Below are 25,323 nucleotides of genomic sequence, written 5' to 3'. Positions count from 1 at the left end.
AAATGATTTGAGTCTCTTTCAGAACTGTAAACCCAACACTATCAGAATGGCTCATCAAGGACTATCTCTAGGCTTTGTTACAAGTCTGAATTAAATTAAAATGGAAGGATTTTACTGTATGCATCAGTCCGTTCCTCCTCTTTGGTGCAGTAATGGCCCCTGATCACACAAAGGTTTACACCATTAGCATTCTCTCTGCAGTTCCTGCACGCAGCAGTTACCCAATCAGAGGTTATTTAGCACCACGTGAGGCCCGCAATGGCCAGAGGATTCCACAGAACGGCGACGGTTGAGTCAGGACACGACAGGGCCATCTGGCTTTGTTTGGTCTGGTCTGTTTTTGTCTTCCCGTTTTCACAGTGTAATTGCACTGATGGAGAGCTGTAATGTTGCCTCACGGCACACGGAACACGGCACATCCACCGGAACCCAAGGGCACGGGAAACTCTACAGGCGAAACCGAGCCACTCAGCCCATCAAAAGCCATCATTTCACAGACAGCCTAGAGCGTACCTGGGCTTTGAAGCCATTATACAGGTGACACAAATTCCCTGCAAAATCAATGACTTCAAATCATGGGTATTTGTGTTACAAAAACAGGCAGTGGATGCAAACATGGATTCTTGGCTTCCTCACATTTTCAAGCCAAGCCAAATCTACTTATATATGTACCTTAATCAAGACCACATAACATCAGCTTAAATGGACTTTAGAGCCTATTAACTAAATGTTTTAATATTTATATATTATCTCAATATCCCTCGACCTCCCTGTAATACCAATAGCAAAATACCCACGCATGCTACCTTTTGTAGCTTGCAGGGACAGTTCCTTGGCCAGCAAGATCCTTACATTATGTCAGAATAAAGGTCAAATTACTCTTCTGTGCTGTAGTGATGTTGTAGAAGACTGTTACTGAAGCAATAGTTCCTAATCTATGTAGGGCAGGAGTGCTGAATCTCATCTGAAAAGTGCAGGTTTTTGTTTTAACCCAGCTCTAAGACAACTGATTCATCTGGATTGAAGACCATGATTCGTTAATAGTGTCATAGTACAGGGCTAAAACAAACTGTTGTCCAACTGTGCAACTTTAGGACTACAAGCAAAGAATCTGCAAAAATCTTCTTTTATGAGAAGGCCATTCCATAACATTTCTACATTTCAACAAGATATATCTTTTTCTTTAAAAAAGGACTCTCTATTCACAGTTTGTTGCATACAAAACAACCTGGATTGATGTTTCTTATTCAATCCAGTTTTAACCGATGGTAAACAACTTTCACACACACATATACACATACACAATAATGGTGTAATCAAAGTACTCACAGATCGAAGATAAGGTAGTGGTGCCCTTCCTCAGAGATACTGTCATGGAGACGCACTATAAAACAGAAGAAAATTATTGTGGGTTTCGAGAAGATGCTTCTAATCCTGACTGAAGTTCCTAACAACCCTAACAAAGCACACCTTATTCAACAGCTAGAGATCTTGTTCAGCAGGTAATTAGTAGAATAAGATGTGCTTTGTTAAGTTTGTAGTGAAAACATACAAGACGGTGGATCTCCAGGAACAGGGTTGGGGCTGTGATCTATAGTGTTTTAGGAGATTAGGGAACACATTCATTTAGGTTTTTGACCATTCCTCCACACACTGTCTTTCAGAAAATCCTTCCGAACATTCGATATGTGCCTGTGGACTGCCTTCTTCAACTGCAAACAGCAACTTTTCAACTGGGTTTAAGTCTGGAGACTGAGATGGCCATTACAAAGTGATAATTCTGTGGTCAGTTAATCATTACTTGGTTGATTACCTTAATATGCTTGGGATCATTGTCTTGCTTCCATCCATGGTTAACACAGATTAATATTTGTTTGATTTTTTTTTTTTTAACTGTCATGGTGTGAATAACTGTAATGCAATTTTATTTGGGCAATATATTGGTAAATGGATTGCATTTATATAGCGCTTTTATCCAAAGAGCTTTACAATTTATGCCTCTCATTCACCCATTCACAAACATACTCACACACCAACGGTGAAAGGCTGCCATGCAAAGCACCAATCAACTAATTGGGAGCAATTATAGGTTAGGTGTCTTGCACAGGGACACTTCGACACGCCCAGGGCGGGGGATCGAACCGGCAACCCTTCGACTGCCTGTCAGCCGCTCTTACCTCCTGAGCTATGTCATCACATTCATTGTTGTATAAATAACTTTTACACAATAAGTTCTTTCAGGTTTCCCATTTTTGAGCATACAATATAGCTTATTATATGTGTTGTTTAGTTTAAACAGCATTCTTTGTTCATCTTTATCAAAGGTCCAAATAATGTTGGAGGGCAGCCTATGTTAGTTTGTTTATTTAATGACTACATGACTGGAATTAATAAAAATAGGCATGAAGTGTGACTTAGGGTTAGGACTTCTTGAATGAGACAAATCAGGCCCGACTGGATCCAAAGACCCAATCTAAGTCACAGTCATGCTGTATAAGTAAGCCCATTTCAACTACAACAACACTCAGTGGACATATTTTGGGGAAATTAATTAATTAGTCTACCAATTGTTTAATCAATTTGTTTAATAAAAAATGTCTTATTAAAGAAGTTTCTTTCTTTAGATGTACTGTAAAAACTGGAATACGGATGAAGGCTCATTAAGACACGAGGACTCATTCCAATGACTTGCGAAGACCAATAAGGATGAAGTACACAGCGTTTATGTCACCTCACCCTTTTTTCAGTGAGGGAGAACAGATCTGCGTGTCTGTGGAGCACTCACTCAGTCAGCCCACCCACTCCCCCCCCACCCCCCTCCACTCTGCCTACCCCCCTCCCCCTCCCCCACCCCCACCCCCTCCCCAGTGTGAGAAGCATTGCAGAGCTCCGTGCGCGTGTGTGTGGGTGTGTGTTCACTCCGAGAGCACACGTGTGCCGCTATGTGTGGGTGCAGAGGATGGAAAGAACAAGAGGAAGACTGCAGTTTTAGATTCCTTCACCTGCCAACAACGGTCCATAGCAACGCCTTATGAATTACATAAACCAGAAACAGGCAATTTTTTTAAAACAATCTGAGCATTGCATTATCGCTTATGAGCATTACCCATCTCCATTTCCTTTGGTTTTAACCTCTCCACCAGCTTTATGTCTTACCACACTGAGAACAACAATAATAATACTAATACTGCTAATAATAATATGCATTACATTCATATCCCACTGTTCTGTCATTGTACCTTTCAGCAAAGCACTTAATATGAACTGCTTTAGTAAATATTCAGCCAGAGAAATACTAGATAATGTGGAAAAAACATACACAGCCTGAAAAATGGTATCTGTTTTGCATATATACAATGTAATGCAATTTGTCGACATGATATGGAAAATCATAGCTGCAAAGTGCTGAATAAATTAATGGTGCATTATTAATCATTAACAAGTGCATTTTTAATGATTAGACCATTTTTAAGCTTCATACAAAGCCCACCACAGAGGTGCTAGCTAAAAATGTTAGCAAGTATTGACTAAAAGGGTTAATCATTATTTCATAGTCTGGTTGGTGGGAGTCAGTATTTCTTAAAAGGCAGATACTGGAGGTGTAGGCTGTTTAACAAGCAGGATATACGTCTGGGTAGGTTGTCATGTCATGCCATGTCGATTTATCGTGGAATTCGCCTTTACATATATACGTTTAGGAAACGCTGTTATCCAGAGTGGCTTACATACTGTACTATACAGTATGTGCATACATATAGGTTTGGAATCCTGATATGACGAATCCACTTCCAGTGGGGAATAATGTATGTATAATAATTATGCAGTACATGTTTGAGTACATTAATATAGAACTTATTTAAGAAGTCAGAAGGATTCACCATGTGGTACCCATGAATTTTTAATACATTTGCAGTCACCAATCTAGAAAACAAATCTGCCGTGGCTTAGTCAAGCTTGTCTTTAAGTCTTAAGTTTCCCAAGTTCTTCCCAAGTGCCCCACAGTCGTCATTAGGAAAAGATATGCTTCTCCTCCAATCAGGGCTCAGCTCTCTCTCCGCTGTGGGTTACAGCATGTAAATTCAAGAGAGAAAGTACTGAAGAAGCATGCGTGCATCAGCCGCACTAATCCTAGCATGCAGGTGTCAGTGGTATCGCAGTAATTAAGAGACACAAAAAAGGAGGATTGCTCAAATAAATAAAAAGTCTTCACATATCATATCAGAATATGAAGTGAGGAAAATATTCAAACTCAAGAATGTAGAAGGTTATCACTCAAACCTCCTTCACATATTTATAGACAATTAAACACTGCTGGACATGAAATTGCCATAACTGAGCTACGGTTGTACTTTGACTGCAACATTGAGGCCCAACGAGGTAGTTATACTAATCAAATTAAGGTTAATTTAAACTTAAACCAAGAATAAATAAATTCTCTCACTCAAGCCTGGATAACGCAGAGCTGATTTTTTTTACAATTCAGAAATTTTATTTTTGTAGGAAAGGACTTCACGAATGGATTTTTTTCCCCCAACCAGTTATAGGCATAGACTCAACACATATTAGTCATTGGTTTTGACTCACAATTAAAGTTTTGGAATTGTTCCTTATTAACAGGAGTTTGGCAAGTTCAGCGATAATAACACAACCTTCAAAAATGTATTTGCGAAGAAAGAATGGACATTTATATGTAAGTTAATCTTAAGAACAAATTTTTTAAAATTTGACATAGTCCTTGGACTTTTAAAGGAATACGGATATCTGGGTAGTGTTTGGTCATTGAATAATCTGAACTGCATAGACCAGGGAGATGCAGTATGCAGACACACTGGGAACACAGTCAAAGGTGGTAAGAAAGGAGATCTTCAGCTCTCAGGAAAAACAGATAACTCACAAATATTTATATGGCCATGGTGTGTGTGTGTGTGTGTGTGTGTATGCATGTGTAATCACTCTTTAATCACAAATTAAAAGATCTCACCCTGAACAGCAGGACCTATCATAAAAATGTTTTTATGTGCGTGTTTGAGAGTATTAGCTTAATTAAAACATACACATATGGCTCTTTGTTAGGTGCTGGGTAGAAACAAAACAAGAAAAGCAAAGCAAACTTTTAACTGTGACAATGTGTCAGTCTAAGTGTATCATTGGCCTGACAATGATCTACTTGGATCTTAATGAACTAATCTTTTAGCAGCATTGATAGTGAGCAAGTACAATTCTTCTTATGTCTTTCAGTGTATAAAACCCCTACACAACCGACAACAGTTATAGAGCACTAACAAACCAGTGTGCAACGGTTTCAACTGTTAATCAGAGTGCATATTGAGGGAGGCTGTAGTGTGATTAAAAAATCCATAATCTTTCATTACCAGATTCATTAAATCCCCCTGCTTTCAGCTCGGCAAAGTCAATGAAATTATATTTCCAATCTGTGCAATTTTAACAAGACCCGGCCTTGGCATGAGAACTTCTGAGAAGAAATAGCCCTTAATACAATGCAGTATGTGAGGAGAAAATTGTATGATGTGTAACTTGCAGCAGTTATGAGAGCATTCCAAAAAAGCAGACCGAGTCCAGGCCAACTATGGCGGGGTTTGGGCCCTTAAGGGTCCGTTATGGCAACGGCAAGTGTATTATGGGCCAAAAGTGGTCCAAATGCAACCAACCACGGCACTTGGATTCTGGGATCGGATGCTTGGTCTATCACAGAATTTGCATTCGCAGCCAAACATTGCCCAAGTACATATCACACCTGAGCCACATGGGTCTCATCAAAGTTGAGTCGTTGCTGCTTTCTGGTAGCCAGATTCTGATGAGTTCATCGCCGTCATTCCATGGCAGTACGTGGGCCAACTGAAGGGGTAAAAGTGGGCCAGCTATCTGGATTTGAACTGCCTGATTTATACAGCTCATTCACAGCCTTCTGTTGTTTTGACTTAAAGGGGCATTGGGGTAAAAATATACTGTGTAATATGCAGCACAGCATATATGAAACTCTGTTGACTGACAATGAGGTTTGTAGAGCACAGATCCCCCAAGATGCTCTCCACCAAACCCGCTGATGATATTGCTGGTACTGAGGACATTTCCGAGCAGCTGCTGGTGATGTTATCGGCGCTAATGCTGCTGTGAGTGCCTGATGATGATTTTACTGGAACTAATGCATATTTTAGCGGCTGATGATGGCATTACTCGAACTAAGGCTGTTCTTCGCTATTTGTGTAACTGGAACTAAAGTGGGTCTAGAGCTGCAGCTGATGATTTCAGACTGAAACTTTACATGCTGGACAGTAATATTAGAGGGAGGAAGCAAGAAGGTTTCAGGGGAAATAGAAAATGGCATCCAAGTGTGTTCTGAGTACAAAATACAGACATTGTTGCACCATGGGAAAGTATATGTGCACAATAATGTTTAGTGTAATTAAACTACTAGAGTCCCCAGGGTGGAGACAAGGGAGTTTAGCCTAAATTTGTCTGTACCTATCTATCTATCTATCTATCTATCTATCTATCTATTTCAAATTCAGCATTTTTGTTTTCTATTTCCTATGTCCTCCATCAATTCAGCAGGGCGCATGTTTACACATTCACCTTTTGCTGGAAGCCATTCAGCCAGATGCCACTTCTCTTTACACTGCGGTTCATCGGCAGAGCCGCACATTTATTGCATGGGAGAGCTGCACGTCTGACATTTACGGTTATCATCGCCCAAACGCCATTCAAAGATTTAGCAGTCATGACTCACACTTCCCCCCTCCCAGGTGACTGGTTCCTAGTAAGATTTATTTTGATCTGTCCTCGGGAATGTCTTCCTGCCACCATCACCTTAGACTTCTTCTTCTGGGGGCTTAGGCCAGGGTCCATCATAATGCATATTTGTGACAAATGTTTGTAAAATGCAATATACAAATACATTTGATTTTATTTCTTTTACTGAGTAATGTTTATCCAAAAATATACGAAATTATATTTTATATGTAATGATTCCCTTCTTTTCATCTGAGATCTGGAGGAGGAACTCCCAATACAGTTCCCACATACTGGCTGCATCAGTTTCAAGTATAAGCATCCCATGTGTCTACTCTGACTAGTTAAAATAATTAGGCTCTTTTCACTGATAGATAATTAGATGAAGCACTCATCCAGAAGCCTGGACTGATTATAATTCCCCTTCCTGTGCAGAGTATGTTGACTGACAGAACTTCTGATCTAAGGAGAGAACTCATTTGGAAAGCAACTTTACATCATATTGTTCATATTACAAGCCATTTAAAAAATCATGAAAAGTAAATAAATACATCCGACAACATATGGTAGAAACGCAAAGGAATGAACGTGTCAGGAAAGGACAACTTTCATAAGTCTTCAGTATTCGTCCCTGTGAAAATTATGGGATCATATAAAAATAAATCTCTTCGATTGGAATCATATGCGTACAGTATCCTTTACCATTTAATTACCAACTCTCATTTCATAGCTATTGCCAGTTTAAGATCATATAATCAAACCACTATCAAGACTTCTTCAGAACAGGGGTTGGAAATTCTGGTCCTGGTGGGCTGTTGTGTATGCAAGTATTTGTTTCCACCAATTACCTAAATGAGCTAATTGGCTGTTTACACCAAAACTGGTTCACTCATATATTAGATCATAGTAACACGCTTCATTGGGACACTAAAACAATATTTGGCTGTCATTCATGTGCTACATTAAGAAATGTAGCTAAAATGTCAGATGGCGTAAATGTTAGGGCTAATTAAGTAAACAGAAGCTGGTTATTAAAACCAGAAACAGATACTGCCCTCGTTGCCCATCTCTGCAGCAGAACATTTGTCAAAATTTTTAATACATCAGTTTTGTTATTGATATTCTCCTTGCTATCGCTAGCTTTGCCTTCTGTGAACTGATTCATTTTGTTATTGAACTTCTTTATACCCAACAGCGTTGACTTTCCCTCATTTTATTCATTAGAAATGGTACTGAGGCATATCCTTTTGCCTAACGTTTAATCAAAGTAAGCTGTGACTCATTTTCTCTTAATAATTCTCTTTTTGCATCAGTGATAAAATGTTCGATACTGTGGAGCAGGGTGGTTGAGCCCTGTTTTTGGACATCTATTGTCATGTCGGTTTTCACTCCAACCCCAGCACACCTCACACCTCATTCAACAGCTAGAGATCTCTTTGAGCTGCTAATTAGTTGAATCAGGTGTGCCAAATTAGGGTTGAGATGGAAACCTACAGGACGGTAAATCTCCAGGAGCAGGGTTAGGCAGCCCTGGTGTGAACTGTGGAGAAATGGTGTCTGCAACTGAAAGTTTATTACCCATCTGTCAGTCTGTAAGTCAGTATCTCCATTACTGTTAAGTAAAAATGCATTTCCTACCCATCCCCCACTCCACCTCTCCTCCTCAATTCCGCCTTTTCTTTATCTTTCTATCTCTCCTGTACTCTTCTACCTCCTTCACATCTCCACCACTCTTTCACTCATCCTTCTTTGAATGTCCACCTCTTCATGACTACACTTGCCTCTCTTTCCTGCACTCCCCCAACTCCCTTCCCATCGCTTTACTTCACCATTCCATCGTTCTCCCCCTCCTCTACCTTTTCATCAGCCCTCTGTCTTTCAATCTCGACCTCCCCTTCACCTCCCCAACCCTCCCCCTCATTTTGGTGAGAATATCTACTGATCTGCCTCTGTGCCGGTGGCGTGGGCAATGTCATCCTGGCATTGTTAAATGTCTTCTCACAGTCTTTTTTTTGCCATCGCCATTGTCATTCACTGTGGTTGGTATTGCAATTTCCTCCCCTGCGGAAACCTTTCCATTCATTCTACAGGCTGTGTTTTTCCACGCTTAGTGATTTGTCAGTGTGACAGGTGTAATTTTATGGTATTGTGTTGGAAGGGCATGGGAGCAGAAATAAATGAATGTGGAGAAAATGTAATTTGATTAAAAACATCAGGAACATGTAGAAATGAATGCAATATGTTACTTCTTCAAAAAAAGGATGCAAAAATATAATTTGCAGATACACAGTTGAGTAAAATTGTTTGAAATTTTAATGGGGGGATATTTTAACAGTGAAGGGTTCTGATTGCTAAGCCATAGTTTCTGCCGTGGTTGTGGTACTCATACCCAAAGATGGAAATAGTGATATGAACTGCTATTGAATAGTGCTGAATGGTCATCTTTAGCTCATGATAAAGCATTTCTTTCCTGTAGTCAGGGTTCTTTCAAGAAGACTATGTGCCCATTCATAGAGCAGTCAGTAGTCACCCAATGGATTCAGTAGCTCAACGTTTCACAAATTTTATGACATAGTCCATAGATCTAAACCGAGACTGTTCATGAGATACCCTGGAATGATTTCTGAGAAATGGTTTTCTTTGTGAGCAGTGTGAGCTGACTGACTTTCTTACTAGTGTCTAAAATTTGACTGTCTGACTTCACACTACAGATAAGTTTTTTTTCTTCACAAAGTGCTCGTTTCTCGTGAAAACAACAATCACAAAAAGTCTAATTTACGGACACAGCTGAGACCCTTCACGACCCTCAACTGCCCTCGGTCCCTCGGAGAGAAGCCTGGGATGTCTGTTCCTGATCAGGGAGAAACAGATCTGGCAACCCTCTCCTAGCTTCTCAGGCAGTGAAATGTACATCAGAGCCAAGTCATATAACACATCGGTAGCAGCTTCTGGATACATGTGGGTGCATTTTAGCCTCGATCAGCACCTCCCGTCACCGAGAACGAATCCTGCCTGCTTAAATGGGATGATAAACAAATCAAAGCTCCCTCTCGTTCTCTCTCTCTCTCTCTCTCTCTCTCTCTCTTTCTCTCTGTCTCTCTCTCTCTCTCTCTCTCTCTCAATCTCTGTCTCTCTCTCTCACAATTTTTTTCAATTTCAAATTTGCTTCATTGGCAGGACAACTACAGGCATATTGCCACAGCAACACATGTAAGACACAGAAACATGGAAACCACATGAACACCAGGTAACCAGTATGATCCACAATACATCTATCTATCTATTTCAAGAATTCAAACTAGTTTTGTTACCTAGAAAGGAGTTTGCAAGAAATGACGGTTATTAATATAAATAAACAGTAAATGAAGAGTGTTACATTAACTTGCCTAAAACTACTCTCCCTCCTTCGCTCTCTTTTCTCTTTCTTTCCACTAGAAAAGAAGGTTGAAAATAACCTTGGATGAATAATGCAGCCGTTCATGTCTGTGATGGTGAACGGGGCTGCATTATTTAACATGTGAGGAGCTAAGAAAAGCCTGCCACCTTCCCACCTACCCAAGATCAGACTATGACATGCCTAACAGCACAGCTCCTCCATCAACAGCAATATCAAAATTACTACTAAAGATTTGAATGGGGGTTCATACTACGCTACTCTGTTGCGACTGTTTTTAAAAAAATATTACCTTTGCAAAACTAAGTGTTGGCATTTTTATTGCTGGACCAATCAGGCTGGTGCTTGTGGTGAGGTGCACAAGCGGGCCAATAAGACTCACCGATGTTGGGGTGCTTCAGGAGCCTGCAGATCCTGGCCTCTCTGTCCAGCTTCTGGTGATCTGAAAGCAAAGAAACACGTTTCCTGATTTTTTTTCCCTTATACAACGCAAGCTTCCTGATTTTTGGGTAGGTTGGAGGTCAAAGAGTAATTAACAAATGGCCCATTCTCATGCTTAAAGCGACCCAGAGTTATGTTTACAATGTATATTAAATTGATGATAAATACTCAATTAAGATACTGTTAGGCACCACAGGTTTTTTCCATGGAGTCAAACCCAGGACAATGTAGGAACTCACAATAACAAAAAAAGGAAAGTTTATTGTATGTCACCTTAGCAGGCAGGAAGGTCACTGAAACACAACATGAGCTTGCGTGGCAGCGACCCCCAACTCACTGGTCTTCTCTCCTGGTGTGAATACCCTGACATGATGCACATTTCCTACCTTATCTGGGCTGAGTGCCTATCTCTGTGTTTGGGCATGACATAATGCTTTCTTCACAAGCATCACATGCTCCTATGTCTTGCACCTTACCCAAATAAAACACACACATGCTTAACAGCTCTTACTACAAGACACAAGTGTGAACCCATCAACACTCAGCTGTAACGTAAGCGCATTGTGTTCATTGTTGAGACGTAAAAAAATTTTATTTTCACATTTCTCTCCTTTTAACAACGGGACTGCTGTCAGTGGATGGGGGCGTTGTTGGGGGTGAAGTATTTTTTACACCTTCAGAATGCAATGGTTCACCCTCTAAAGGTGGGACAGAAGGGTAACCAGCCTTACAAGACAGACTACCCTACATTATGGCGGAACTGTAAAATAGCTGATTGTGGGAGGGACTTTATATTCACATTGAGCCAACCAGCACTGATTTGGCCAGTTGGATGTCAGTCCAAACATACTGGAAGCAGGAAGATTGGAGAGGAGTACGAGAACAGAGACTCTTGGGAGAGTCACACAGGAGAAGGGTTGCCACTCCATCTCACGCCAGCGGCACCCTCAAAACAATCCTCAGCCATCGACAGACTGAGTATTACAACCTCTAATCATCAATGACATGAGAGAACAAGATAATTGTTGTGTCAGAGCATAACCTTATCTTCCTCCCATAACTCATCTCTTTGTCATTAGTACTTGTAATAAATATTTAGTGTTACAAAATTGTGTTGCCTCTTTATTCTAATAAGTGGGCTCTGCTGATTCAACAAACCTAAATTAAAGGTGTTGCTAGGTTTCTCCTAAATTATTAACACTTCAACATTCTTAATGAAAAATGCATTACCTGGTGGCCCATGACAGGAGGAAATTCTTGATCCCCCTTTGAGGTAGATTACTCAGATGGGGGATGCAATAAGATCACATCATCACATGGCATAATGTTATTTACACTCACGCTGTTAGTGATTCATTTATGAGCATTTTCAGATAAGTTGGCTCCAACTGATTGAACAGACCCAAATGGAAGCTCAACAATCTCATCTAACATTAACATTATTTTCGTAATTTAAATTTATTTACTGGTGCCCTGTAATTTTTGTCTGCAGTGAAAAACGTGACTTGGCTTGGTCAAGCATACCGTTGGCATGTGTGCAGAAAAACCCCCCAGAAATGCTGCGTGTGGCAGGAATTCCTCAGCTGTTCTCTGGAAGGTTCTGCCAGAGCCCGGTGGGCGGGGAAAATGCAAATGGAAGCGCTAGCTAATCCGGCGCAGATCAGAGGCGGGGTCTGAGCCTGATCAAAGATCCGTGAGCGCCGATGGGCTCGGGGGGGTGCGCCGGAACAACGCGCTTAATCTCCCCGGGTGTCTCATCACAACCTGAGCGGTGCGAACAGCCACCGCCCCGTGGCTGAAGCCGTAACAAGCCGCGGCGGCTAGCTGCTTACATCTAACCGCCGGTCCTTACCCCATCTATCCGAGGCTCGTTTCATGTTCATCCATAAATCAAAATGCAGTTATTATCACATTCATCAAGAACAAAATAAATACAGTGAGCACCATAATTCATTTGACAGTGACACATTGTTTGTTATTTTGTTTCTGTACTCTAGAACTTTGAGTTTGAAAGGATACAATGACAATGAGGTTGGAGTGCAGACTGTCAGCTTTAATTTACATATCGGATGAATCGTTTAGAAATTATAGAACCTTTTGTACATAGTCCCCCCCATTTTCGGGCATCAAGAAATATTGGACAGTTTAACATAATGTAGAATAAAGTAAGAATTTTTAATGTTTGGTCGCATATCCTTTGCATGCAATGACTGCTTGAACTCTGGGATGCATAGACATCACCAGATGCTGGGTATCTTCCCTGGTGATGCTCTGCCAGGCCTGTACTGCAGCCATCTTCAGTTCCTGCTTGTTTCAGGGACTTTTTGCCTTCAGTCTCCTCTTCAGCATGTAAAATGCATGTTCAATTGGATTCAGATCCAGTGATTGACCCGGCCAGTCAAGGATTTTCCACCTTTTGGCCATCAAAAACCCCTTCGTTGCTCTAGCAGTATGTTTCAGGTCATTGTCTTGTTGCATGATGAAGTGCCGTCCAATGAGTTTGGAGGCATTTGGTTTTATCTGAGCAGATAAAATATTTCTGTAGACTTCAGAATTCATTGTTCTACTTCTGTCTGCAGTCACATCAATGATGAAGACAAGTTCCACTGGCAGCCATACAGGCCCAAGCCATAACACCCCCTCCACCATGTTTCACGGATAAGGTGGTATGCTTTGGATCATGGGCATTTCCTTTTTTTCTCCACACTTTCCTCTTTCCATCACTCTGGTACATGTTAATCTTTGCGTCATCTGTCCACAAGACTTTGTTCCAGAGCTCTTGGGGCTCTTTCAGGTTCTTTTTAGCAAACTGTAATCTCGCCTTTCTGTTCTTCAGGCTTATCAGTGGTATGCATCTTGTACTGTACCCTCTGTAGTCCCGCTGGTGTAGTCTTCTACGTATGGTAGACTTTGACACATCTACACCTGCATCCAGGAGAATGTTTTTGATCTGTTGGGCTGTTGTCAGGGGGGTTTTCTTCACCATAGAGAGTATTCTCCGGTCATCCACTACAGTGGTCTTCCTCAGCCTACCGGGTCTTTTGACATAATTGAGTTCACCAGTTGTTTTTTTTATTGTTCATGATGAACCAAACTGTTGACTTGGGCATGCCCAGGGTTTTTGCAATGTTCCTGATTGATTAATTTTCATGTCTGAGCCTTATGACAGCCAGCTTAATTTGCATCGACACTGCTGTCTTCCTCATGTTTCCATACCCCAACAACAATCCCCAAAGGCAATTGCAAAGTCTAGAATCAAGACCCAGACATCAACAGCTCTCTTCTGCATTCACTAACGACACAAATGAATACACCTACCTAATGAAACACATCTGTAAAGCCAATTCAACAAATACTTGTAGTACCTTAAAATGGGGGGACCATGTACAAAAGGTGCTGTCATTTCGAAATGGTTCATGGGATATGGATGAAAATACCCTCAAATTAAACAGTCTGACAGTCTGCACTTCAACCTCATTGTCATTGTATCCTTTCAAACTCAAAGTGCTAGAGTACAGAACCAAAATAACAAAAAATGTGTCACTGTCCAATGAATTATGGTGCTCACTGTAAATAAACGGCAACAGGCAAAGTGACAGTGAAATGATAAAACAGAGAAGGGGATGGGGGAGCAGCTGGGGGCAATGGGGTCAGGTCCCTGCAGGGGACTCTTCGCTAATGAAAGTGTGTGGACAAGTCAGTAAACAGGCTAACAAAGCCAGTTTTGACAATTAAATTGGCTTCCCTATGCCAACTAGAGCAAACTCTCTGCAATATTAATGAAGCAATCCAGATCTGCAGATAGGATGCTTCTCCACCACTCTACACCCACTTATTATTATTATTATTATTATTATTATTCATAGTAGCAATAGTATTATTTTAAATACTTTATTATACATTATTCAGGTAAACCTCCATTGATTGTATTTTTTATTTTGGGAATTCATACAGCTGATTTTTTATTAAAATATTTGATATTTGGATGTGCCACAACTGGGATTTAAACCAGCAACCTTCTCATTATGTGTCCTGTTCCTTTCTCACAATGCCATGCTGCTGGCAGCCCCTCAGGGCTTTGGATTTGGATTCTCATGCCAGCAGAGATTTAAAAAAATAAAATAAAGTCAGAAAGGAACAGCTTGCATCATCCATGTCATTCTGGCTAAAGGGCACCTGTAGATACAGAATACATCCCTTCCCAGTCGATCAGCTGTCACGTGATCAGTCTAAATGCAACATATCTTTTCCCTCCTCATTGCAAGCACTGCACTGAATGAACGATATATAAGCAAAGCTCTAAGTGGCAGACATTAAAATGTGTTGCTAGGCAACTCCACAGAACACACTAGAAATAGAATTTTCAGATATATGGATAGGGCAAAAAAGATTTTTTTAAATGTTTTTTTTTCTCTCAGCAAAATGTATCCTGGGTAATTAATAAACATGTTTGGAATGAGTCCTGAGGAACATATTCCTTATAATCAGCAACTGATCTGCCATAATCTGCATGCACAATATTTTTGTGTGTCCTCCACAATGTTTGAACTCACATGTTTCTATTACATTAACACAAAATCATGAACCAATAATGAAATGGTATGGTCGTGAAAGAGTGTAATGGGCAGTTTGTCTGAGAGCTGGCGCATTTTGCAGTGTGACATTGTGATCAACAACCTGGGTTCATAGCCAGTAGGGTGTTGATTCAGATCCATGCTAAAAGGCAGTCAGGACATTCAGTAAACAATGTAGGGGTAGCAGTTAAAGACCTGAGCAGTAAGGGAACTAGGCTCATAACTTAAAGTCTGCAAGTTCAAATCCTTCTTCCCTTGGGGATGCAGTACTCCACCAGAGCTGCTTCAGTAAATATATCCGAGAGTAATTATGCGCATTAATATATTCAGGACCCGGCTCAAACTACTGTGCATTTTGGGTGTTATTTACATTTCTGCTCATGTATAAACAAACAAAAAAAAAAAAAACATAAATAAGACTTCAGTAAATTTACCCAGACTAAATAAACAGAAAACATATTTCAAATATAAACTCTGGATATGGTGCCTGCTGAGATAAAAGTAACTACTGCACATATATAAATACATGCATACATACATACTGTACATACGTACATACTGTACATGCATGCATACATAAATACAATCATACATGCCTGTGGTAAATGGAGGGAGCACATACCTATTGTATATATATATATGCATACGGTACATATGTACACACACTCATACATGAATAAATGAATAAATGTTCTGCCTTCCTGTTCCCAGGTCAGGCTTTATTCAGAGCCAAAGTGGCACTCAGTGGGTGAAAAGTTAACTGGCAGGGTTGTTAGAGGGTGCTGCGCCACCATCTGTGGGGCCTGACCAGTTATATCCGTATGTCTGTGGTGAAAGATCCAGGGCCTACTGGTTTCAGGCAGCCCCTCTTACACCACCTGAACCAGAATCAGGAGGACGCTCAGATCTGGGGTCCGTTTGGTCCAAACAGCCCCTCTTACACAACCTGGACCACAGAAAGCAAGACCTTCAGAACATCAGCTCAATCAATGCATTCTACATCTGCAAAATATCTGGAAGTTAACAATAAAAAGCAGAAATGTGCCTAAATCTAGCTTGACTCAGGGTGTTCTTTCAATACACACAAAAAAGTGCCACAAAAGATTACTCAGGGAATCATAGGAGGTGAAGACTGGAATTTGAGACTTAACATTGTATTTACAGCACCTGTATTAGTTTTGCAAACACTGAAGCTGCCTAGAACATATCGGGATTTGTACAAGATGGGTAGATTAGGTTAGGATAGATATATGAAATGCTGCCACAAAATGACAGCATAGCATTCTTGTAAAAAAAAAAAAAAGCAAATATAACAAAGGTGTAATATGCATGTTGTCATCGAGACTATTTATAGTCATAGGTGATTTAGGCAATTGCCTCCCCCCACCCTCCTTCCCCATATCCTCAATTGCAAACCCCTCATGCCTGGGTACTATATAACTCAAAAGGGGGCCTGCGAAGAAAACTTTGCCTCGGGCCTTCAACAGTTTAGAGCCAGCCCTGGTTCTCATGCATGAGTACCATGCTGAAGCAGAGATATTAATGCGGGTCCACAGTTAAAGGGCTGTGACATTAAAAATGAAGAGTTGCGGTAAAGTGGCTGAACATCAGTGAATCATAGACACTAATACTGCAGGAGATAGTCAGGTCTGGGTGATTCTTGCAGGCAGAAAGGCCCGTCTGGGTTGAAGGTAGAACGCCAGCAGTTGTACCACCATGTATCCTCCTACTGCCCAATGACAGGCACTAAGCCGGTATGGCTTGGTTAGGACTTGGATGGAAAAACCCTTGGAAACACTAAGTTGCTTCTAAAGGCACTGTTAGTGGTTCAGTAGGGGCTGGTCCTCCTTATGGACTAAATAAACCCCAAATCTCTCTGTGGCAGTGACAGCGTTTCGGTCTGGCGTGGCAGTGCTACATCAGTGGGCAGCAGTGTAGTATGATGATAAGGAGCTAAATGTTGCAGGTTTGATTCCCAGTTAGGACCCCGGAGCAAGGCACTTAACCTGAATTGCTTCAGTGTCTGTCTATAAAAATATGGCTATAAAAAAAATATGGCTATAAAAATGGATACTATGTAAAAGCTGCAAAAACTGCAAGCAGCTCTGAAAAAGAGTCTCTGCTAAATGCCTGTAATGTGGTGAACGAGAAGCTAAGTTTCAGATGAGTCATTAAACCAAGGTCCTGTCTCACTATGAGTATTAAATGTAATCACATTTACCGCTAAGATTAGGGTGTTCCCCTGTGTCCTCCTAATTATGTCCCTCTCATTCTCTACTGAATTCTTGCAAGAGTTCAGCTGCAAAATAGCTATCGTGCATTTCATTTTACACATTACATTTTTCAGGATTGCAAGACAAGCAAGAAGCCTTAAGTTGAATGAAGCTGGTACAGCTTGTGCTTAAAAAAGTGATCAGAAATAGCAAATTAAGATTTGGGGGTGCATCATTCCTGTGTCAATACTGATTGGCTATAGCCATCGCTCAGCCATTAGGAAAAAAACTACAATTATACCTATCAGTTCTTCTTGTGAAGCAAGGTTGATCTGACCTTAACAGGCACCAATGTTCAATGTTCCATTTCTGTCCAATGTTGCCATTTCTCAGCATTCTAAATAAGGTTTGTCAATGTTTCTGCCAGACAAGAGACGTTTTCTTACAAATGTGGATGATTAAAAGAAATTTCCAGATATTTGGAGTCCACCACTCCCCAATAAAATAAATAAATAAATGAATGAATGAATGAAAGTTTTGTGGTACTTTGCCAGTGGAACGCAGCCCCCTTGTTGGCCGTTGGCTCCGTTACACACAGCGCGGCCATTCCACACACCAGGCTTAAGCCGCTGTTTGCGCTGGCAGCTTTTGAGGATCTATGACTAATCTGCATGTGGTCACCACCCTCTGCCATCCGTGCGGTGTTGTACCTCTCCCGCCCCTGAGCCGTAGCGTCTGGCCCTTCTGTCTGGGGAGGGGGGGGAAAGCACATCGGACACGAGCCACTCGAGCGTATTCCGGATGTTCCGGGGGCTTTACTCCGGGTCTGAAAAAAGGGAGAGGTCATTTATATTCCCACAGTTCCCTCCTACGGAGCAGAACACTGTATTTCAGTTAGCCTGTGCCCCACAGGTCATTGTAATAGGCCAGGAAATACAGGGATGCTGTTTTTGTGCAGAGAATGGCACGGAAAGGGAAGTAAACATATCAGTCTCGAATGTGCAAAGAGGTGCGTTTCTGTATTTGCTGCTTCAAAGAAAAATGAAGCCTGAGGAAGGTTCCAGAACTGGTCCAAGCAAAGTGGCGATTGAGCACGTACTGTGTTGTGGGTTTGAATGCAATCGTAATTTTGAATCCTTTTTCAGCCTGTAACAAAATAACCTCCATGAGAATGAAATATTGTGTATAGTAGTCAATAATTATTGTGCATTCACTTCATTGAAAAGAATATGATTTGATGGCACAAAACCAAAACGATGGCATATTTCCTTAGTATGAAAGACGCTGGACCCCAGACATCTTGTTCTATCTATGACATAAATACTTTTCCTCAGTGTATAAAATGAGGTTCTGCTATGACTGTTCTCTGCATTATCATAATTGTGTGAAAATTGATATTTGAACTAAATGACATTATTAGATAGATTATAGATAGCCCATTATTAGTGTTGATGTGTTTGCTAATTGATGGGCAGCTTTCTTCTTTGGCTTTGATTTGCGATTGATCTGTGGTGCGGTAGACTGTTTACGAGCAGCCAGGCAGTATCTGTTAAACAACCTGCAGTAAAAACAAATGGCAGATAAAGAGACGCCAGGGCTGAACAGTAAATCAGCGCTCATTAGCAAAGTGCTGGGTTGAGTGATTTAGTGATTGATTGATTGTCAGTCAGCTGAATACCATTTTATTTATTTAAGATTGTTTTTTTTCCAGGTAAAAAAAAGGATCCCTGGTTATCATCACCATCTGTAAGATGGTGAATCTTTGGCTCTTTGTGGCGGGCATATGAAAGCTATGAGTTTACTCACAAAAACATTTGAACCTGACAGTGAATACATACAGCACACACAGATGCGATGTTGAATGCACATACATTAATTAAATACTCATATAAACACAAACATATGGAGCTTTAATACTAACACACGCACACACAAGTACACACTCCCTCACACACAGGCACAAATGCACACTCACACATAGACTCCCATACCCACGTGCCCACACCAACACCACCCCTCACACACACAAGCACGCACACACAGGCAGCAGTATAATGGGTAAGGAATTGATCTTGTAACCTGAAGGTTCAATTCCTGTGTAGGACACTGCTGTTGTACCCTTGAGCAAGGTACTTAACCTGCATTGCTTCAATATATTGTCAAGCTGTATAAATGGATGCAATATAAATGCTATGTAAAAAGTTGTGTCCCACAGGATAAGGGCGTCTGCTAAAGGCCTGTAATGTACACCCTCACACACGCACACACACACACTTCGGCTATCTCTGCCACAGTATCAGTTGAGCCACCATGAAGAGGCCACAGTGATTCATGGCGCAGCAGGGCCACTGTCTGTAATTCTCCCTTTCATTCAGTCCGGCTTTCATTCCTCCTGACAGCACTGTTCACACAGAATATCAATTGCCTCCCTTTTTCCTCCAACCTCAAATGCCCTGGCTGCCATCTCCGGAGAGGTATTTGTGTTAAGAAATGCATCCAACGGCACCAAACAGGCACTTCATGTGCCACGCACATTTAGGCTGTAGATGAATTAATAAAACAGTGGAAATCCAGTTTTCCAGAGGCCTGTGTTGAATAGTTTTCATTTTTAAGAGAATGTAGCACATTTACTGTTGGTCCAGACTTGGGTAACATTTGCTCTCTGTGACTCATAATAAAAAAATAATTGTTGTTGTTATTATTATTATTATTATTGCATTTTTTAATTGAGCGACTGTGTACATTGAACACAACTGTGTACGTACAGTACATGTGATATCCTTGGCACTTAGCCATATATATATAATATTTGGGAGTTAAATGTATGCAGGAGAATAGTTTGTATCTGGACCCATCTTCATCTCTGAACTTTTTAACCCTTTCTGTCTTGTCCCCTGAAAATGACAAACCCAAAAACAAAATGGTTACTATTCTTGAATAATTTAGACCCTTTTCTGAAAGGCAACCCTTGGGTTTATTTTCCAAGAGTCAGAATTACTCCAAATATTAGTGAAACAGAGTAACAAAAGCTCAAACATACTGGAAATGGAAGCTTTTTTCTCTGCCTGTCCAAAAGGATTTTGCATACAAATGCAATTCATCTAAATTTTGTGAGAGTGCATTTCCTACAAAAATCAATTCATTACATTAAAAAAGGGACTTTGATTGGATCCCAGGAAGACTGCTTAGTCCAACAATAAACTGCCTGTCAGTCTATAAACAACACTCTTCCCTGCATATTGAAATATTTTGAAAGCTTTGGGCAATCATCAGCAGGCATTGTTGGGTTGTGTATGTGCATGTTTGTAGGCCGGCTGTGAAATGCAAAGGCTACCAGTGTCCACTGTTGTAGTTAATCCAACTATTTCTCCTCATGCACACACACACATGCACGCACACACCCACTCACACACACACATTACATGCAGGCACACACCCACTCACACACACACACACACGCACACACACACACACATTACATGCTGGCACACCTACGTCAGAAGCTCTGTTCCTATGAGCTCTTCAGTAAGAAAGTGTGCTGATTATTATGAAATATTCAACTGTCTAAAAAAATGTATTTCTGAGTTGTGCCCATCAGGAGTGCCTTCATACAATATAATCATCCCACTGAAATGCAAACAGATCATTCAACCACTTCAGAAACTGTTCAGCTCTGCAGCAAAGCAAATTATCCAATCTGATCCATTACTGCACAATTCAGTTCAGTTTTCACACTGTTATTATCTGCTAAAATATTTGCACAGAATTTTCATTTCAATAGCACAGCGATTGCTACTAAATAGCACAGTATCTTATGGGAGATTTACTCAGTAAACATACTGGAAGTGTGAAACATCTTTGTGCCTGGCCATGTTCCACCATTCGTTCTCTTATTTGGTGGCACACATTGGAAAACCACATGCCACATATACCCAGGATTTTAGTCAAATGTATACCTTTTTATTGCTCCAAACAGTTAACCATAACCATCCGTGCCCGGAACTTGTGGCATTTGGTAGTTTCGGGTAGTCATTTGGTAGTTCCTGAAATGAGTTCCTCGTGACCTTTTTGGCCTAGTGGCTTTGTGCGCACAGCTTGTTCATAATTACTCATCAGAACACACGTTGACAATCAAAAACAGCCAAACGAATTGCTTTCTCCTTCCTGTGTCCTCAGCTTACTCATGATAACTGCTTATGATTCTGAGGGAGATGGGGGGGGGGGGGGGATTCCGCCGCAGGTAGCCCTTTAATTTGCATATGAAGTGTGAACCAAGGCAGGATCTACCAAAGGCTGTTGAAGCATTATACATTTACTGGCACTTCGCTCATACTTGCAGCTTCATCCACACACCCGGCCATTAATCCGAAACAGGAACCGGCCAGCTCTCAGAACCTCTTACCCATGCCGTTAAAGGGCCTACGTCACTGTGATCACTGGAGACACGCAAACCACAAATGCCAACAGGGCCGCTTGCATTGCCCTCGCTACATTCACCATAACGACTGGGAAAGTTCTTTTTTTATTTTAGTTTTACTTCAAAATCCGTAGCTGTATGTTCATGTGTGCCAACTATATCTAGCTAGATTAACATTCATTCATTCATTCATTTACTGCCAGATAGCCTACTAAAATTAGCTGGTGTGGAAAATGTCAAAGAACTCACCTGAAAATGCAACAAAATGATTTGATGCGAAAAGCATTATAATGTGACCCATGCTGCGTGGCAGTTTACTGAGCTTTATTATTTGAGTCGCTTCCTTGTAAGGGCATATATTTGCCTCTAGTCTATTGTTGCTGAGTATGTCGCACAGCCATGTCAATAACACTGTACGTACATGTGTAATAGGTCTGTAAAATTTACAAAGCTCTATTGGAAGTTAGTGTGATGTGGGGAAACCTCACATTTTACACCAACAGTAAGCCATATCTTTTGTTTTTTTCTGTAATACACACAGGTAGACAGGCAAGCAGGAGGTGACTCTTTAAGTTTGGGGTTGAGGGCTTTCCTTTCCACAGTGGCAAAAAAAACCTTTGACGATAAGAAAAAAAAGGATTGATTATCTATGTCCGCCATCTCCAGCTACATGCAGGGTGACTGCATCTGCACTTCTATCTGGTAAATGTTTCATAACAGCCTTTGTTGCAGCTCCAGAGTGCCTGGCTGTGTTATAATATAGAGCTGAGCCGATAATTTCACAAATGCCACACTGGACAACAAAATGTTCGCCAAACAATCACAAAATGTGCGCATATTAAAGCAACTCTTGCATTCGGTCAAAGTGCTAAATTAGAAATTGCTTGATGAGCATATAAATAGTTTAGCAATGCTCCTGGCTACTAGCAGTAAACTACATATGAAGGCCACATAAATTAGCTGGAAGCATACAAAACTGCCATCAAGCCAAAATCTCTTTTTTCACCCACTGACATGAAAACTCCTTGTAAACAGGGGGATTTTCTGCCAATTGGATAGCACTGGGTGAGCTTGAAGAAACTTGTCCACCTTGTGAGGCAACCAATTTTCCATGGCACACTTTTCAAAAGGCACAAACTGGTTGTTATAAAGTTCCAAAAGGGTTGTTAAATGTATAATCAGTTACAGTGTATCATCAGTTGCAGACTGAAGTGCTCAGTGTGAGATTGAGGAACTATCTCATAAAAAAGGATAAGGCACACTCTGGCCAGAGAGAATGGCCCATGAGGCATTGAACTGAATAATGCAATGCTGATGCTGACAGTGCACTGCCATCATCCCACAATTGCCTGTTCCTCTATCTCTCTCTCTCTCTCTCTCTCAGTCTCTCTCTCACTCCGTCTCTCCCCCCCTTTCTCTCTCTCTCTCTCTCTCTCTCTCTCTCTCTCCCATACACAGACATGCACTCGCAGACACTGTGTGTGATAATTGACTCAGACAGGACTCTTTCCGCCCAAGTGGGTGGCGTATGATTGACGGGGCGTCAGACAGCCTCTGACGGTAGGGGCACAGAGACGCGGCGCGTCGCGTTGCGCTGCCGGGTGGCGGACGCGTGGCAGGGCACCCGCCGTTCCGCGTCTCAGCGGGGCCCCACCAGGAGGTAGAGCCCAGAGCATCCCCAACCTGCTGCTGCCAAAAAAAGGTGCTGCCCAAAGCGGTCTGTGAACCAGACTCACTAATGGAAGGACACGGGAACGTTGGGAACGCTGGATGACAGGCAGCTCATTCTGATAAGGAGCCAGAACCTGGAAACCGTCCATACCGGTGTCATTCGGATCTGCCCTGTGACACTGGCTGGGAGCACCCCATCGCCCATGGGGAGAAGCTATTAGCATGATGCTTTGATAATGTTCACAGTGCTATTAGCCTACCAAGACACACAGGAGACACTGGTCTCTAAGGGTGGGGGCAGCCGTGTGCCAAGCCTATTAATAGCATTCCAGCACGCACACACACACACAGACATGCACACACGCACGCACACACACACGCACACACACCAGAAACACCTTTCCTATCAGCTTTTGTATGGGAGAACAATAAGTACAACAATGACATAAAATAGAGGAACCTTTCTGCCTATTAGTTTGGAGCAGCCAGGGTATGATCCAGCAGGACATGTAGAGCTCCCCACTGACTTTGTCAATAACTATTTCACTCCAAGATAAGCTAACATTGACTGAAGAACCAAGTGCCTCAATGATACAAAACAGACACATATCACCCTTTCTGTCACATCATCCTACACAGTCTTGAGTGCAGTACACACAGTTTATAATAGATTATCTATGCAGACTGTCGTCAGTCAGTGCAACCACTGCTACCAATTCCACTGTAACTGGAATTTCTGGTATGGTGTGGGGAGTTGTGGAGCGTGCATCCCCTATCCCTTCTCTTTCATCTCTCTCCTTCCCTCTCTCTCTCTCTCTGTCTGTCTCCCTCTCACTCTCCCTCTGCGCATGATGCCGTCAGAACCATGGACAGCGGTCGAGGCCCAAAGTGGCTTTGCGCGGACAGTGATACGGTGATTGCACTGGTAATTAATCGCTGAGAGCTGGCTATAATCACCACTGGCTGCGGGCAGTCATCGGGTGCAGCATAAAAAGACTTTCAGCCGGGCTATGGGGAGCTCTTTCCTGACTCCGACGTGCCCTAATGCTGTGACTTGCTTTTAGAGATGGAGACAGAGTTGGAAAAGCTGTGGCTCTTTGTGAACTCTGGGACTTCCTGGACTCTACTGGGCATCCTAGCAGTCCACTTTATTATGATATTTAACATTCCAACAGCACTATTGTTGTTTGGTTGACATGACATTTTTGCGCTTTAAAATGGTTTCCTTCCAATTATCATGAGCCAACACCATCAATAAAGGATGAGTACAGTTACATAACATAATATTTGCACAACCTGTTCTCTTTTGAAGATATTGCAGTGAAAGTCAGCTTTGGTTTTCTTGTTTTATGTAAGTGTATCATTTATAATAATGCAGTTTTAATAGGGGCATTGCATGATGTGAGAGGGTGATGGGAAGGATTTGTCTAATTGATTAGATTTTTTGTTTGTTGGTTTTTTGCTAAATTCTTCTTTCATTCTGAGTTAACTTCCATGTTTTCTAGAACAGTGGATTGTGGGTAGCTGGCAGTACACTATCAGCAATCTATTCTTTAAATAAATGATACTTGTTTCTGATACATGATACTGTTATCTAATAAACATATCAATGCTTCTTAATATTATTGTTATAGTGTCAATAACTACTACACTCATAAATGTATGCACTTCTTTCTTTTCTTCCTGAATACTGATCACTATCTTGTTTTTATAATTGTTTTTATGTCCCCTAAAATTATTTAATCCTTCCCATCTCTAAGATCACACCACTGGTTGCTTGCTGTAACAAATTTATAAGCACTGGCAATAGTTACAGCACAACCATGGCGTGGCTGTGAAGCAATTTGAATTGAATTAATTGAA

The 25,323-nt window shown here is 41.3% G+C and overlaps 1 protein-coding gene across 1 annotated transcript in view; it reads right to left on the bottom strand.

Annotated features, from left to right (window-relative positions):
• LOC135263599 (calcium/calmodulin-dependent protein kinase type II subunit alpha-like) overlaps window positions 1-25,323 on the bottom strand; it is a 103,110-nt gene that overhangs the window by 44,707 nt on the left and 33,080 nt on the right. Inside the window, exons 7-8 of the mRNA XM_064351829.1 lie at window positions 10,527-10,586; window positions 1,330-1,384 (exon numbers count right to left, since the gene is read on the bottom strand). Of these exons, the coding sequence (XP_064207899.1) occupies window positions 1,330-1,384; window positions 10,527-10,586 (115 nt within the window). The remainder of the gene's footprint in view (window positions 1-1,329; window positions 1,385-10,526; window positions 10,587-25,323) is intronic.

The sequence above is a fragment of the Anguilla rostrata genome, chromosome 9 (assembly GCF_018555375.3).
Source record: "Anguilla rostrata isolate EN2019 chromosome 9, ASM1855537v3, whole genome shotgun sequence".
In the NCBI taxonomy this organism is placed as follows: Eukaryota; Metazoa; Chordata; class Actinopteri; order Anguilliformes; family Anguillidae; genus Anguilla; species Anguilla rostrata.
The sequence above is the reverse complement of the archived record's forward strand: the minus strand, read 5'-3'. Positions and strand labels throughout refer to the sequence as shown.